The sequence below is a fragment of the Serinus canaria genome, chromosome 1, assembly GCF_022539315.1.
Source record: "Serinus canaria isolate serCan28SL12 chromosome 1, serCan2020, whole genome shotgun sequence".
Taxonomy (NCBI): Eukaryota; Metazoa; Chordata; class Aves; order Passeriformes; family Fringillidae; genus Serinus; species Serinus canaria.
In genome coordinates, this window is record NC_066313.1 from 16,476,993 (window position 1) to 16,493,008 (window position 16,016).

At 41.0% G+C, this 16,016-nt stretch overlaps 1 protein-coding gene across 1 annotated transcript in view; it reads right to left on the minus strand.

The window, feature by feature from the left end:
• IMPG2 (interphotoreceptor matrix proteoglycan 2) overlaps nucleotides 1–16,016 on the minus strand; it is a 52,429-nt gene that overhangs the window by 26,121 nt on the left and 10,292 nt on the right. The window contains 3 exon segments of the mRNA XM_050974054.1: nucleotides 6,260–6,283; nucleotides 6,381–6,412; nucleotides 13,884–14,050. Coding sequence (XP_050830011.1) covers nucleotides 6,260–6,283; nucleotides 6,381–6,412; nucleotides 13,884–14,050 — 223 coding nt within the window.

The following is a 16,016-nucleotide window of genomic DNA, read 5'->3' on the forward strand; positions in this document are numbered from 1 at the left end:
ATTTGAGTATATTTGGGTAGTGAAAAGCAGACAAACATTAAGACACCACTTTTTCTTGACCCTTTCCCAGGCTCAACTTCACTCCTCTACCCAGGGCACACTCTGCAGTGACAGCAGCTCCTTCAGGAAAGGTCTGCTTGTCCCAGGTCTGTTTCCCAGCTGCAAGGGAATACATGATTTGCTGTGGTGTGGTGCCTTTGACCTTGGCATTCCCCACACCACTGTTTCTCATTCTTTTTCTCCCTCTTCCTTTCCCTGTGCCATGTTTTTGCCCTTTCTCACACAGGCTTTCCCTGAGCTGCCACTGCCTCCAGTGTAGGGCTCAGCCCTGCCCATCAAAGCTGTCTGGAACCACCCCAGGGCAGCCCCAGACCCACCTAGACAGGAGCCCCCTGAACTAAGCTGCTTGAGTTTATAAAGGAAAAATCCTCAAAGTAGACCAGAAACCCCAAACAAAATGCTGTGGCAATAATCACACTTTCAAAAGAGGAGCATTTTACAAATGGAAAGGCCTAATAGCTTTCTCAATTTCTACTATGTCAGATTACTGGTCATAGACACAACAAAGTGAAGTTCTCCAAGTTTCAAAAGTCCAGGAGGATTTCCTCTGTCACTGACCCCAACAAATGTCATCTCTCCAACAGGGTCCTTCTGTCACAAGCATCTCCTTAGGCACTGGTTTAGCCACATGGTGACAGCCACAGCCCAAGCCAGGCCTTGGGGCAGCCAGGATAGCGCTGAAAGGCTATCCTGGTGAGACTCAGGCCAGGGTCAAAGGGAGAGTTAAGGCTCTCCCAGCTACACAACCTTTGTCAAGGCCAGGTAATATATCCTTACTGGCCCTGAGGGGCTTTTAAATTCAAGCCCTCAGGAGCTACCAAATTTTCTGGCAGAATTCCACTGCACAGCTGGCTGAAAATTAAAAACCAAGCACTTAAACATCACCTACTAAAATCCTAATAAATCCTAATAAATCTAACCAAACCAGCCAAGCACCAAATTTGGTCAAATGATCAGCTACCACTTTTTTTCAAGAGGATGAAAATATAGTTTTAAGGAGACTGTGCTGTAACCAAGCTCACTTTACGCACAACATTAGGTTTTCATTACCTTACCAGAACAATGAAGTTTGCTTTCTTTTTGCCTTCTACTTCCCCTTTACATTTTTCAAATGCCTACTTGATTGATCACCTAAAAATGCATCAATTGTACCGAGCACCTCTAATGAAGTCACTCAAAATGCACATGGCAATGCATATACTGGATTGTCTGAACACATCACTTTTCAAGGTAAACACTGATTCAAATTCCTGCTCACTTGCACCACTTAAAATACACAGGGTTTTTTATGGTTTTGCCCCAGGATTAATTAAAGGCCCACACTTGATTTTTAATTATACCTACACAAGCAAGCCCCTCCAGGCAGAGGGATTGTATTCCAACAAGAGTTTACGGAGACACAGACACGTGAAATGTAATTTCTATTGTCCTACCTGCATGAATGATTCCCTGGATCATCTTGGCTGAGCAGTAAGCAAAATATAAAAACATACAAATATGTATGGAGAGGCAGGAAGGAACAGAGAGAAGCAGATGTCTAAGCACCAGAACACAACACTGCACTTGTGTTTCCTTGCAGAAACAAGCGGTTTCAGATCACACAGCTCTGTTAGACACCAGGATCTGGGCAGGTGTAAGACAAGATCCATAAGGGCCTAGGAAGCTGATCTGAAGCAAACAGTGCTTATGGACAGCCTATACATATTAATGCAGCAATCACAGCTCACAAATACAGCCTAAATTCCCCTTTTTGTCAAGGCCCATGGTATGTACTTCTGTGTGACATCAGTTGTGTCAGGAGAAGATGTGACAAATTCCAGTGAACCAAAGCATAAACAGAGTTCCACTGACTCATAGGCATGAACTGGTTCTTTATGTGCAGCCATACTGTGTTCTTAAGGAGAAACAACACTCTGGACCTGTCAAATGGGCCATCAGTGATACCATTTCACAGCTCCCTGTGAAGTTCTATGAAAGTATTAGTTAGATTTTTCTCTACATTTCTCTTCAAAGTTTAAGACAAACTCAACTCTGTGGTTGAAGAAAGTAACGTCTTCAGATTTGTACTACATGTTCTGGTCATCCACTAGTCTATCCATTATTTATAGGATTATTGGTCAATTTGAATGTCCTAAAGTCTAACTGGCTATGTCAAGCTTTTCTTTTTCTTGAACGATATTACTCCAATTCTCATATTGCACAAAGGAGACAAAAACTTATTGGCTGGTTTTCTCATTTTTAAATATTTCAGTCACAGAGCCTTGAACTAACTGGCATGCAGTTTAAGTATTTTTATGCAATTTCAGAAGGCAAGACAAAGCCTTGTATTCAGATTCTCTTCCTTTAAAAATTTACATGCATTTATCTAATTTTCATTTAGGTAGTTCTTGAATTTTAATCTCTTTTGGTTCTAATTAAAAAAGGATAAACTTTTCATACTTGCTACTAGACAGCAGGGAGCACAAAAGAAAATACACAACTGAAAAGGAACAGTGTGGAACTCTTCACATGTGGTAAAGCTGTGCAGATGATAAAAAAATGTCTGAAATGAGGAATATCACTGCCAAGTCCACAGGCAAACAGTAGAGACACTCAGGTAGGTTTCTATGTCACTGCAGGCAGAACTGCTGAACTAATGGAATGATCCCAGCATAGACGAGAGACTTCTTACTCTTTCATGAAGCACATTTAGATAAATAGTACAAAAGCCAAATTGAGACATAATCATCCATTGCTACCACCACTGATAAAATACGGATTCCAGATTTGCCAAGGCAGAGAACATGGACACAACACAGGAGGTCTGGGCAAGATTTACTGCAACTAATTTCAGTGAGGTTAGAATCCGCAAGTACCATCAGAAAGGACAGGTGCCTCTACATATTTCATTTTACATTAAAAAATGCTCCTGAAGAAGTGGAAAAGTAGTGTGTTATATTCCTCCTTTTCAACTGTCCTGTGCTCTTTATCTTTTCCTCAGTGTGCTGTTGTGCATACAGCACTCAAGCAAGGCTATGACATAAAAGCTCCTGTTTTCTGCTGCAACAATTTTGTGCTACTTCTTTGCTTGCAGCTGATTCTCAAGACCTGGCTTTTTGATTCCCCAGAAATTAGACAAAAGAACTGTCCTATTGTCAAGAGACAGACTCCAATATTAAGAGACAGAACTTCATTGTGTGAAATGCCAGTGTCCTACTGAATAAAGCAATCAGCAAAAGTCTTTAGCTGATGTAGTGCTCTGACACTTCCAGCTGGGGCAGGAACTCGACAATGTGCCACTCTGTACACATGTGGATTGTGTCCCATATATTGCTTTTCCTTTTGAGGCTTTCTCCTTGGTGGTACTTAGTTTAATCCCTCAGTTCCTGAAAGGCCAGGCTAGCTGAGCATTTAACCTACATGAAGGCATGCTCTAAACCTTACGGGAACAAACTGCCGTCCCGCTGTTACGCCACTGTCGGTAATGCCGGATTGGGAGTTATTCCAGGAACTAAACCACAAGAGCACAAGGCACCTTTCCATAGGCTACTTTAAAACTATCCCAGCATTAAACTAGATGAAGTCAGCTTTTTCCAGCTAGAAGGAGACATCATATTGACATCTAGGTAGGATTATATGAGTTGTATCAAACTACTCAAGTCACAGCTTTGATTCTACAGCTGTTTATAACTTTCAGCACAGATTTGATCTGATTTAGAGAGGTAGTATAGTTAAAATGACTAACAGGTATCAAAGGCCTGTCTTTCATTCCAGATCAACCCCAAATTAAGGAATAGTTTCAAAGAAAAAAAATGTTTCACAGAAAAAAAAAGAGATTGGTCAAAGTTTATGGAATAGTTTCTTGTGAGTGGGCTATGCTCTAGATCCTATGGCAAAATTTCTCTTGTTCTTATCACTTGGAAAACACACAGAGAAATATGCCCGGTGCCAGGCCTCCAAAGTGAAATGGCTGCTTCTGCACAGTCATCAGAGACACTGGATCTCACCACAGGACACATCAGAGACTTCAGCTAGACCCTCACTTCAAGGCACCATCTGGAGAAGCCTGCTCTTCCCTGGCAGTGTGGGAATCTCACCTGAACATCTCATCTAGATACTGAGGACAGTCCTGCCTTCCCTCAAGACAAGACCAGAACAGTTGTCCATTCTGACACAGGTGACACAGCTGGGTGACAATGCTCAGATCCTGGCATTGCCCTGCACTGGACCAGCCTCCCTCTGCACAGGTGGGTTGGCAGGTGAGAACAGCAGTGCCCAGGAGAGGGTAGAACTGAACTCACTTTTCCTTTCTGCAGGAGGGACTTGACACTGGATTTACCATCCTGCACCCTAGAGGCTGATGGTGGTCCTGGGTTGGGTACTTATGCTAATTTCCTACAGAATATTTTTAGAAGAACATTTATTCTGATCTTTACTGGGAGGTGTGGGTAATTTTTCAGGGAATAACGTTGGCTGTTGGCAGTACTGAGATGGGACAAGACATATGGAGTTAGATATCTTCTACCCATGACAGAAAATCATGGCTTTGTTTTTTATAGGACTCTGGCTTACAAACTTCACATCTTAAACCATGAATGCTCTAAGATGTCCAGAATGGTCTTAGAGAAAGTTTTTACTTTTTATAATGTAAAAAGTATTTCTGCTGATTTCTTCTGATGTTCCATTACCCAGGGCAAATCTACCTGTTTCTGTCACTGCTTCAGTCCTCTATCACCCTCTTTAAGCTATAAAACATTTTTTATACAATGTTTTCCAAGCACAAGACAAACAACAAATCATAGAGGAAAAGGTACCGTAAGCCCAAACTTTGAACTGGCAATAACAAAGATCCCAACCTGAAGCTATAAACAATTTGAAGCAATACATACTGAAATAAAAGTGTATTTTTGAGACAGATGCAGCACAGCCCCACGGTGAACTGAGTTTGGCAAAGTTTGACAGTTGTCTACTGGAACCCCTCTGATGTTGCCATGAAACACTTCAGAAGATGGCTTTTGGACAAGTACAACATTTATCACTCTGATCCACCTTTCAATCAAAAGCTGGTCTTTTTGCACTGTTCCTTTGCTTAGCCCAGTACGTGCAGACTCTGGATGCATTGACTCCAATTCCTCTCATGTATCTCTACATTTACTAGATTTCCTGAGTGATCACACAGAGGAATGCAGTAGGTTTTCAAACTCAAACTTCTTCAGAACAGATGGACTCTACCCAGCTGACCTGGAGGCTTCAGGGAGTGCCCTTGACAAAGGAGCACTCAGCTCCACAGGACAGAGAGAAACCAACCTCTTGGGAATCACATTTGCCACTATCATCTCACATTAATAATTCTAATTTATGCTGTGGTTATGAAATCACAATGAGGATACCTAATTTGAGAAGTTGGGGGTTTTTCTAAGAAGTCTGTTAAATGATAACTCTTCCTGGTATTTTAATTACACATATTTAGCATAGCTTTATGTGTCCTGTAAAGCAGAGAACTGAACCTGCCAGTTTTTCAGAGGAGTTCAGCACCAGATTGTCTGGCTTTGAATTACCCCCAAAATAACAGCTTAGATTAAGTTCTGAGTAGCAATGGAGCAATAATAATTTGAACTTGTTTTCAGTTCAATAAAACACATGACAATAACAGATCAAGTTCAGATTTGCTTTGCTACAAGGTGCAACAAATCAGTTTTCAGTTTTATCGCCTTGTTAAAAGCTTGAGGAGCCCAAACAGCCAGTTCCCTTGTACCTGTTTATGGAACACATCTCTTGAAAGTCTTTCAAAATAGCATTTCAAAATATTCTGGGTTCTTTTTGTGTTTTGTAATGACGACCAAGACTACCTGAAAGCCTTTGGGAAAGATTTTCAAGAGAACCAGAACACTAACACAAGTGACTAAGGACACACCTCTTTCCCAGAATAGAGTTCCCCCACTAAAGCTCTTCAGGTAAATAGCCTGGGTCTGTGCCTGACAGCCAACAAGGTGATGACACACTTAGGCAGAAGTACAAACCTCAGATTGGCTGAGGTATTTTGAGCATGCCAACCATGCCAGAGGTTCACATGCAAGAACCACCAGATTTCTCCACCACACTTTTCAATGTGTCCTTTTGCACAAAGGTGAATGCTGTCCAGCACACCAATCAATGCCAGCAGCAGCAAGAACCGGAGAAAGGACCTAGCACTAGCCTTTGGAAAGGGAAAATTACTTACCCACATGACCAATCAGCACAGGAACTGACAAGAAAAAAAGAGAAAAGGTTACAAAATGTCACAGCTCAGCCCTGTTGTTATCTCCAGAGAGAATAAATGCAAGGAGAACACAGATACTCACCTGCCCATTGCTTCCTTTGTATAGGCCAGTTTCTGGAAAACAAAAACAAATCCTAAATATATTTGAGTAATATAAAGTGAAAGAAATTGAAATGCAGTTTATACCATTTTATTTCCTTCTACATGCTGAAATAATTCTATTCTCTGTACTGTCATTTGTTAAGTACAAAATTTATTAACAAAGTCCCTGCTGAAAAGGAAATATGTCTGACATTTCTAAAACACAACTGAAACTCGACATCAGACAATGTAAAGAGCATCAGGTTTGTCAGAGGGGCTCTGCATTTCCTACAGTGCTCTGCTGGTACAACATTCTCCCACATTAGAGGATGCCAACAATAAGAGGCTTTTAAGCAAGCAGTCTTCAGAAATTCAGTATTACTTTTGCTATTGTCTATAGATTGAAAAGCATCTTTTCAGAGGAAAGCTACAGCTTAAAGTACCACAGCAGGATTAATCTGATGACTTTGTTTATGGCTACACAAGGGGCAGGGATGATGTTTTTTCATGTATTGGTATAAAAAGACTAAGGGCTACACAGTCCTTTTTTTTTCCATCAAAATTCTTATGGTATTAATGCAATTAGTTCTAGAGGCAAGTCAGAGATGCTTCTGTGAGAAACACTGCAAGAAGTGGAGGAGGTCCTGAGAAATAATGGGAGCTGTTGAGAAATAATGCTGTATCCTGCTGCTATACCAATGGAAAGAGAATATCAAATGCTTACAGAAAATTAATGTCCATCTGCAAAATTCCTGCTTCTCTGCTTTAGGGGATCAAAAAGGGATTGTTTGGTGGACTGCTTATTGGGCTGGCTTTCTTTGTATAATCAGTAAAAACAACAGGAGGTGAATCAACTCAAGTATCTCCTTTGAAATTAAAATAAAATTAGCTTTAAACATACTATTTTCACTTTGCAAACTTCTTTGAAAAACACCCATATGTATTCAGTGACCTAAGGACTGTCACCCTAAGCGATCCTGATGGTTCTTCTTGTGAAGGAGGGTTGAAAAGGCAAAAGATACTTTTTGAGCAGGTTAGCCTGCTCGCTCTCTTCACCTGTGTTTTCCTGTGCTTCTAGGAAAGTGAAGAAATTCAGCTGTTATTGATTTGGAGCCATGTCAGAGCCTTCTCTTCTTTCTAGGGCATGAGGGCATTGTGATCACAGCTAGAACAGCAGACAGCCTGGATATCAGCCCCAGCAGGGCTTGCCAAAATGCTCATTTCAGTCAGCTTGCCTTTCAGCGTGTTCTTTGACCAACATTTATTTTACAACTCCATTTAATGAAACATTTGGAGACTCTTTATTATGAAAACCTAAGACACAGCAAGACTAGATTTAAGTGGCAAACAAAGAAACCAGGTAGTCTAGAGTGGAAACTGACTTTGGGCCACTACAGCAGTGTTGGACTTTGGGTATTTTTATTAAGGGCTCATTCTGCTGATCTATACAGTGCCTGTATATTCACCCCTAGTGCACTGGCAGCTACAAGGAATCAATCTAGAGACTGATTCCCTCTCTACAACGTTTTGGAAAGTTATCTGTAAGTAGCAGCTCAGTAAAAAGTGTTTTTTCACTAGAAAAGGAGAGGTTCTTCCACACTCAGCCAGTCAGGACAATTTGTAGGTGCTATTAAAACCAACCCCAGGTGTTACAGGCCTCACACATCTTTTCAATACTTAGTGCCAGTCTGTACTCAGCAGCTTTACTTACTGCTCCTCAAAGGTCCCTGAGACCAGAGCTCAGTGCAGTCCTGACTTCCTAGAGAAAGGAACAGGACACCCCAGGGAGGGGTCTCTGGGCCAAAACTCTGTTGCAGGGCAGGCTGAGGAGCTGGTGCTCCCAAGTTCCCTGAGTCTGGGTCCCTGGACTTAACAATATGTCTTATTATTTCCAAGTCACCTATTCAACAAATTATAAGGAGAATTTATATGAACCAAACTGGAAATGTCAAATTATGTTTTAATGCCCAAATTCTAGAATAAGAAACATAACACAGTCTCCACATCCATGTTTTTAATAGGTATCAGATTATTTAATTTTCATATAATTTCATAGTAAACTAGCACCCCCTATTGCCACAGTCTGTGGTGTGACTGTCTTCCCCTCTCTCTCTCAATCATTCAATTTGCTTTCCAGCCTGGGGTGGGGGTGAGAGATGACATATTTGAACTCCATGGTAAACATCACCTTTTCCCCCTAATTAGAAGCCAAGGGCTCTAGAGTTCTAAAACTGGCTTGTTTAATCATTTAGGTCAGAATAGCCTTTGCCAAAATACCTCACCTCTCTGACTCAGTTCCTTCACTAAGATGGAGTTAGAAATTTACCTACTCCACACACACTGCAAAGATTATTTAATGTCTTCACCCTTTCAATACTTGAAGTGATCTATAAATAGTTCTCCATAACAGCAGCAGCCACACCAAAGCTTAAGAGGAGCTTTTATTCACTGAAACTATCTCTGGCAGATGCTTTGTACAAAACCAGTTCTCTTGAAGTGAGACCTTCCTGACATTATTATACCAATGCTCCTGATGCTGGAGCTCTAGGGCTCACCTGCCTCAACAGTTATTTTACATAATGGAAAGTTATAATGAATTAATACAAATACATTAAACACAGGATACAACAGTGCAGCAAATCACATGTACCAACCAGATGAGCTTCTGTCAATTCATGATCTTGCAAAAAAGCAATTCTACAGGACATTCTTGCCTGATCCTAAGAGACCATCTAACGATGAACAGGAGACAAAATATCCTGAGGGCAATCCCAGGCAGGAGAAAAAGGCAAAGGAAATGTCAAGGAGATCTGAAATAATCCCATATTAGTTAATTCCATCTGTGTAGCACTGTACCAAGCATATTTGATTTAACTCACCAACACACCTCATTTACAAGAGGAAAGTGATCCCAAGAAATGTCTTTCTATCTGCCTGTCCTGATTCCCCACCACAGTGCATGGCAGAGCCACGCTGTCATGAAGGCAAGGCCACAGCTCTGGGGAGGATTCAAGGAAGTGGAGGACAATGGCCAGAACTGAAGCTATAGAGAGAGGCCAGAATAGGGAGCAGTGCTTTGAGGAACATCCCTGACAGGTTAGGTAAAAATGCTGTCTACAGTGAATTAGAGGAGAAATAGCAGGAGCAGCTTAGTGGAACAGATATTGTTTCAACTATGTGCAACTTGAACATTATGTACATATATATATATATATATGTGTGTGTGTGTGTGTGTGTATATATATATGGCAAAGGGTTTTCTGTTTAAACTAGAGGAAAATAAAAATTGAAATGCAAAGAATGAAAGTCAATAAGAGAACAGTAAGTGCATGGATAAGAAAAGGGGTGAAGGAAATCTGAGACTATGGCTGAAAGTGGCTGAAAGGAGGGCAACAGAATTTTTTTTTTTTTTTTTTTTTTTTTTTTTTTTTTTTGCATGCACAGAAGGGGATGGGGGATGTGAAAGAGCAGATATGATCTGCTTTTTTCCAGATTTAGAAGAAACTAAAGGACGTGGTCTATGCAAAGAAAACAATGTAAAGAAGTGGAAAGAGTGGTTAGAACATTTAATGAAACAGAGAAAGACAATGGTTAGCAAAGAAGGTCACACAAAAGGGGAAGGGGAGAGACAGCAGAAGAGATCTTCCACAGGAACCTGAGGAATACAAAATAATCTGCCTCTGTGAAGTATTCAAAGAGCAGCACTGGGAGTAAGTGGTTACAAATAATTCATATCATTAGGATGCTCCATCCCACCTTCAAATACGGCTCTCAGAATCCAGAAAATGAGGCAAAATCACTCATTTTACATTGCTAAGTACCCATTTCAACATGCTAAGGAGGTGTTTTGTCATGCCACCCATTCAGGCATCCTCAGGCTGCTTAAAGACACTCAGGATATATTCTGTATTAGAGCATGCATGTATATACAGATATTACAGGGAAACCCACCAAGGCAGACCTCACTTCTCCAAGACAAAAAAAAAAGTGTGAAAGCTGAGACAAGCTGGTCTAAGCTTCAACTGATATCCAGTGAGAAAGTGTGTTAAAAGTAAGAGAAAGAGAATTTTTCTCAACATGAACTAAGTTAGGATGGAGCAGACATTCCACTATCTGTGGGAGTGTGACAGTGATTATTGGGGATTAGAGGAAAGGATAAGGAAGACAACCAAGAAGGAAGGCTAATAAGATGGCATTTAATTACGCTGCTGGTAACAGACCCTCCACACTACAACAAAAGCATCATGAAAGCAATAATTTTGCTGAATTATTGTTTATTAAATGCAAACCCCACAGATTTAATTTGCCTAATTTTCAGATACCCTGAACTTCTTGTAAGAGAAGAGGGGGAAATTCAGCACATGCAGCATTTCTAAAACTTAAATTTCATGTTACAATCTACCAAAAAGTAATACAGAAACACACTTTGAAATAATATTGCCAGAATTTGCTAACATGCCCATACAAAAAAGGCAGCAGGGCAATGCTGTGACAATAACAGCCAATGTATACAAGAAGAAAATTTTAAGAGCTGTAATGAGAGATGCAAGACTCCAGCGGCTCTCCAAAATGCAGTTTATTATATCCAAGAGTTGCAGCAGCCCAGGGTGGTGGGAGACAGAGCCTGTGCCTACAGCTGTCAGCTCTAGCTGCAGGAAGGCCTGGAGAGCCTTTGGTTTTGGTTACATTGCGTTATATACTTTTCTTTGCTGAGCATCTTCATACAGAAGAACCAATCTAGACCTTAACTTTTATCTATAGCCTATCATAACTACTCTAATTACCATAGTCATGTTACTGTTCTCCACTCACTCACAGTTAGTACATTACAATTTAAGCTAGAAGTTGTTATTCAGTTTTTTTGCAGTGGAAAATTCTGAGACTTTTTTTCTGCTTGCAACATTGGCAGGCTTGTTTGCCTGTGGAATCTTTCTATTTGTAAAAACATCTTCTTGTCTGAGATGGGTTTATCCTTCGCTCTCTATTTCATTCTCAGGTTCTACATTCAAAAATCTTTCTCCCAAGCATACATATCTGTTAAACTTGTCAAACTTTCATCTTTCCCATCAGAAAAGCAAAATTTTATCAGCTGTAGTCTCTCAACTAAACTCTTGAAATTAACCACAGATGATTTACAGACATTGGAGAGCAGAAGAAGATTAGAAACAAGAGGTGTTTAACGAGGAGTGTAATGATCACAGAAAAAGAAACACTGCAGATGTGAATCTTCCTTTTAAGCAACAGCGTGGCCCATTCACATGTACCACACCTGCCCACTACAGAGTCCTGTGCAGGGAAATGACAGCAGCCCTTTGGTGACAAGGGCTCCATGCTTTAGAGATCAAACCTAAGGAATGGGGGGAAAAATAGCAACAGCTGATTGTGACCAAATGAAAGAATATTCTGTAATGAGAGGGAAACAAATTCCCACTAGTAATGGAAAGGCTTGACCATACATCTTGGTCTTAGCTGGTGAGAGTGGAAAGAACAAGGGAGTTGGACACAAGGCTTCAGAAAGTGTGTTTGGTCCCACAGGCTGTGCCCCAGCTCTTACACCACATTAGACTGGGGCAAGCAGCTCGCAGGAAGAAGGATGTTCTTAAAAGCAGAGATGTATCCACTGCATCTTTTTGCACTTAACATTCTCACAACTGCTTCAAAAAGGTTTCACACACTGACAAGAATTTTGTGTACAAGCACATGTGAGAAAGGTGAGTCAGTACTAGAGCTAGCAATTAAATCCACTCTCTGACCCATGCATTTAAAAATACCATTGGATTTTTGAGAGTGCCTGACTGGGGCATAGGGTGCTCTTGCCTTCAGTCTTGGGTTTAAAGTCAAATTGAGTTCAACTTCTTATTCCAAAAAGTCATCTGACTGATTTGTGACATTTTGAGAAGCAAAGAGGTGACAGCATTTGGTCCCTCTGATCACAGACTAGTCTGCCATCAAATCAGCCCAAGAACCATCACATTTTACCACCTGTGCTGAAAGAAAGTAGAAGAATGAACAGAATATTTTCCAGAACATAGAATTGCTGAAGGGAATATATTCATCTACAGGAGAAAGGGAACCTAAATAAATGTAAACCTTCTGAAAAGATCAAACCCAGAGCATTTTATCTGACTCCACTGAAATGCTGCAGAGCCATACCCAAAAGGGGAGAGCAGCAGTGGGAAATTAGATGCATCATCTTGTTTCCAAGAATAATTTTGATTTCTTTTAAACTTCCACTATGAAAATTGCACACAAAACTGTTACATGCACTGTGTGCATAAAAAAAATCACATTAATTTTATTTCTATCTTTTTGCAAAGACTTCTAAGGGCAGCAGCATCGGCAGACTACACAGAAGCAAACTTTGGCTAGCATCTCCTGGGAAGACTAACATGCAGGCTCAGGAAAAAAGACTTTCTCTCCATTATCCACAACAGTTCCATATTCACCCTCCTTAGTGCACATTCCTATCATAGAAGTCCAATAAAAAAGCAGGAGGGATAAAAAACCAATCAGTGCATCTACACTGACAGAACTTACTGTTTCTAAGGAGTTGCACATTTAAGACTTACAAGTTTCTTAAAACTATTCATCCATTAGCTTGAAAAAGTAATCTTAAAGAAGATACATAATCCACCACACATTTTAAGAAGCCTTTTATCCAGAGAAATTAAGATATCTACTGTACCTTAGATAAATACAAAGTTAAGTACTCTATTTTAAAATTCACAAACTCCTGAAACTACATCTTTGTATTTCATTTGAGACAGGCTTTTTTAGTTTGACTTAATATTTATTTTGTTTTCTTTAAGCTAAAATAAACTTGAATCAACAGAAAATATACCAAGATATTCTGCATTTTTATTGACTTGATTCACACTTGTTGTACACTGATTTTAACCAGCAGCTTCCCATGGCAAGTTACCTAATGTTATTTATTGCCTCCATAGGACACCAAAGTTTTAACATTTATAACTACACTCATTTGAGTCAGGCAGCAATGCACAGACATCACAGACCTGTAGAACATCCTACAGGCAACTATGGCATAGGGCTTGGTAGAGCTGCAGCTTGGAACTTCCTGCTCCCAAGTGCCATTTGTGCTGAAGGCACCTCAATGTGCAGCTCAGGGAGGCTGCAACACACCCCAGGGGAAAGGCACCTCAGCCTGGCCCACGTTGTGGGTCTGAACACCATCTCCTTGTCAGGAACAGTTCTACTGACAACAACATCTCTTGATCATTGCTGCTTTTCTCTGCATTGGATCACCCACAGCTTTGTTTTGGAACTGATCTCAGAGCTACAGATGCCAGAGCTGGAATATCCACTCCTGCCTGTTTGAGGGCTCTGTCCATCACTGCCATATGCCAAAGGTGCACGTTGCAGTGGGACACAGTCCCCTTGCCCATGAGAACAGGGAGATTTGTGACATCTTGTGGAGCAAAGAGGTGACAGCATTTGGTCCCTCTTATCACAGACTAGCCTGCCCAGCAGCTGCTGCACCCACCTTCACGATCAGGCTCCGGTGCTCCTCAGACTGGCTGAAGTTGGTGCCCATTTCAAAGATGCTCATCGTGCCCTCCTCGCACAGGCTCATCCAGGTGTTATATTCTTCACGCTCTGGCAGTCTGTCCCAGAATGTCTTGAAGACCTCCCAGACTGTTTCCTGGCACACTGAAGGCACAAGAAAGGTCTGGTGTTAGTACAGCAGGAATGCTTCTGTGGCACAAGTGGCCAGGCTGTTATTGTCCCAATGTTGTAAGCTTGTCAGCACATGAACACATAGAAAACAGCCAGCTGACATCTACCTGCGACTGGGGAAAGCACTGAAGCGACTGAAATGAAGACGTGGCAGATCTTCCACACTCATATTACCTCTCTCCCTGAACAACAGTATTTCCACTGAATGAAACTGCCATTTGATCAATGAACTGAATTTTTAGAAAACCTAGAAAACCAAAATACTATGGCAAATGTCCTCATAGGAAGTAGAGATGGAGCTTAAAGAAAAGGGTGGCACTGATCAAAGTCTAGTAAGCTCAGTCAGTAACAATTCCTTCAGATTCACCTTTACGCAGAATTTAAGATTCATTTCAGAAACTACAACTGCATTCATAATTCAAAATACAGGATGAGGGCAAAAGAAGATGCTACTAAATAAGTCAAGCTCTAACTGTACTGTACATGTTCACTGAGAAATGACTGGACAGCTCTGAACAGTCAGCCTGAGAATGAAGGTCGAATATCATACACTACACTGCCCACTTGAACCTCCCAGCCTTGCACAGGCTCTTTTTGCCAGTCAGAGCAGTTGGCCACATGATGCTCAAGCAAGAACAACTGTGTGACCCAGGATAACTCAGAAAAAGACTTATAGGATATTCCTTGTCTCCTGGAAAAGAGCATTGTTAAAAGGCAAACTCTCAAAATCATTCATACCAAATGCCATCCTGGAGGAGTAGCAGACAAATCTGCTTTTTGGCCTTAATCTGATTTCACTACTTATACACACAGTTCAGCAGAGAAATTTTTGCATTCTGGGAAAGTCCTGACGTCAGAAGCAAGCCCTTACAGGAGACTGAATCTATCTCTAGAAAGCCATTTTCTTCAATAAGCTTTAAAGTTAGCTCTGGGCTGCTAAATCCAGTACCTTGCTGTTATTTCTTCTCTACGCTGTGTTTTCCAAATTCCAAAGTTGTTTAAATGTGCATATGTAAAACTTAACACATAGTTCACATATGGAAACATTTTTATTCAACCAAGAGATGGACATTTTTCTTAAATGCAAAGCTTTACAAAAAACAACCTTAAGGAACTGTTTTCTGTGCAGCACCACCCTTAAAGCTGAGCTGACTCTGGCACACTGGATAGATCCATGCAGAAAAAGTCCTTTTCTTCACCCTGAATTTTAGTTTACCAGAGCAGTTGAGACCATTTATCTGTTGTGGAACTCTACAGATACAAAGATATTTCTCATTTCCATGTCACGCTCCCAGGTTTATGACATGGAGCACTGTGGCTCATGTGGTGTGCATGACCAGAGACCAATAAAGTCCCCAAACTCTGCATTATTAACTGCCAGTAGTATATTATTGTTCTAGCACCCCTTCAGCATCTAGGCAGTTAACTTTATCTGTAAAACAGACTACTTTGGAAAGTATTGTCCATGTTTCCAATGAGTGTATGCATCTCTATTAATCAGAAACAAATAGCCAAATTGACAAACATCCATGCACCATCTCACATTCCCCCCTCGAGTTTCACCTGCAAACACTTTGAGGCAGAGACCACATTTCCATCTGACCTCTGCACAAACCTCAGGCAATGGAGCCATAATCCTGCTCAGGGATTTCTGGCTCTTGCTGGAGTACTAATGAGCTTCCTGAAGCAGAATAACATCTGTAATATTCTCTCTACCATCCCACTTGTAAGAGCTAGGCATCCAGGAAAAGACTGAAGTCTAGTTTCAATTCCAGAAGCCTACACTAAGGAATATCACTTGCTCATGTTTCTTTTGGTAGTACTTGTCTCCTACATACCTTTCACTCCAGGTGCCACATTGTGGAGCAGCAATCCTGCAATGAGATTACTCCCTGTGGTTGGGGTAAGTCCTCAGCAGACTCTCAGTAACCACTGAAGC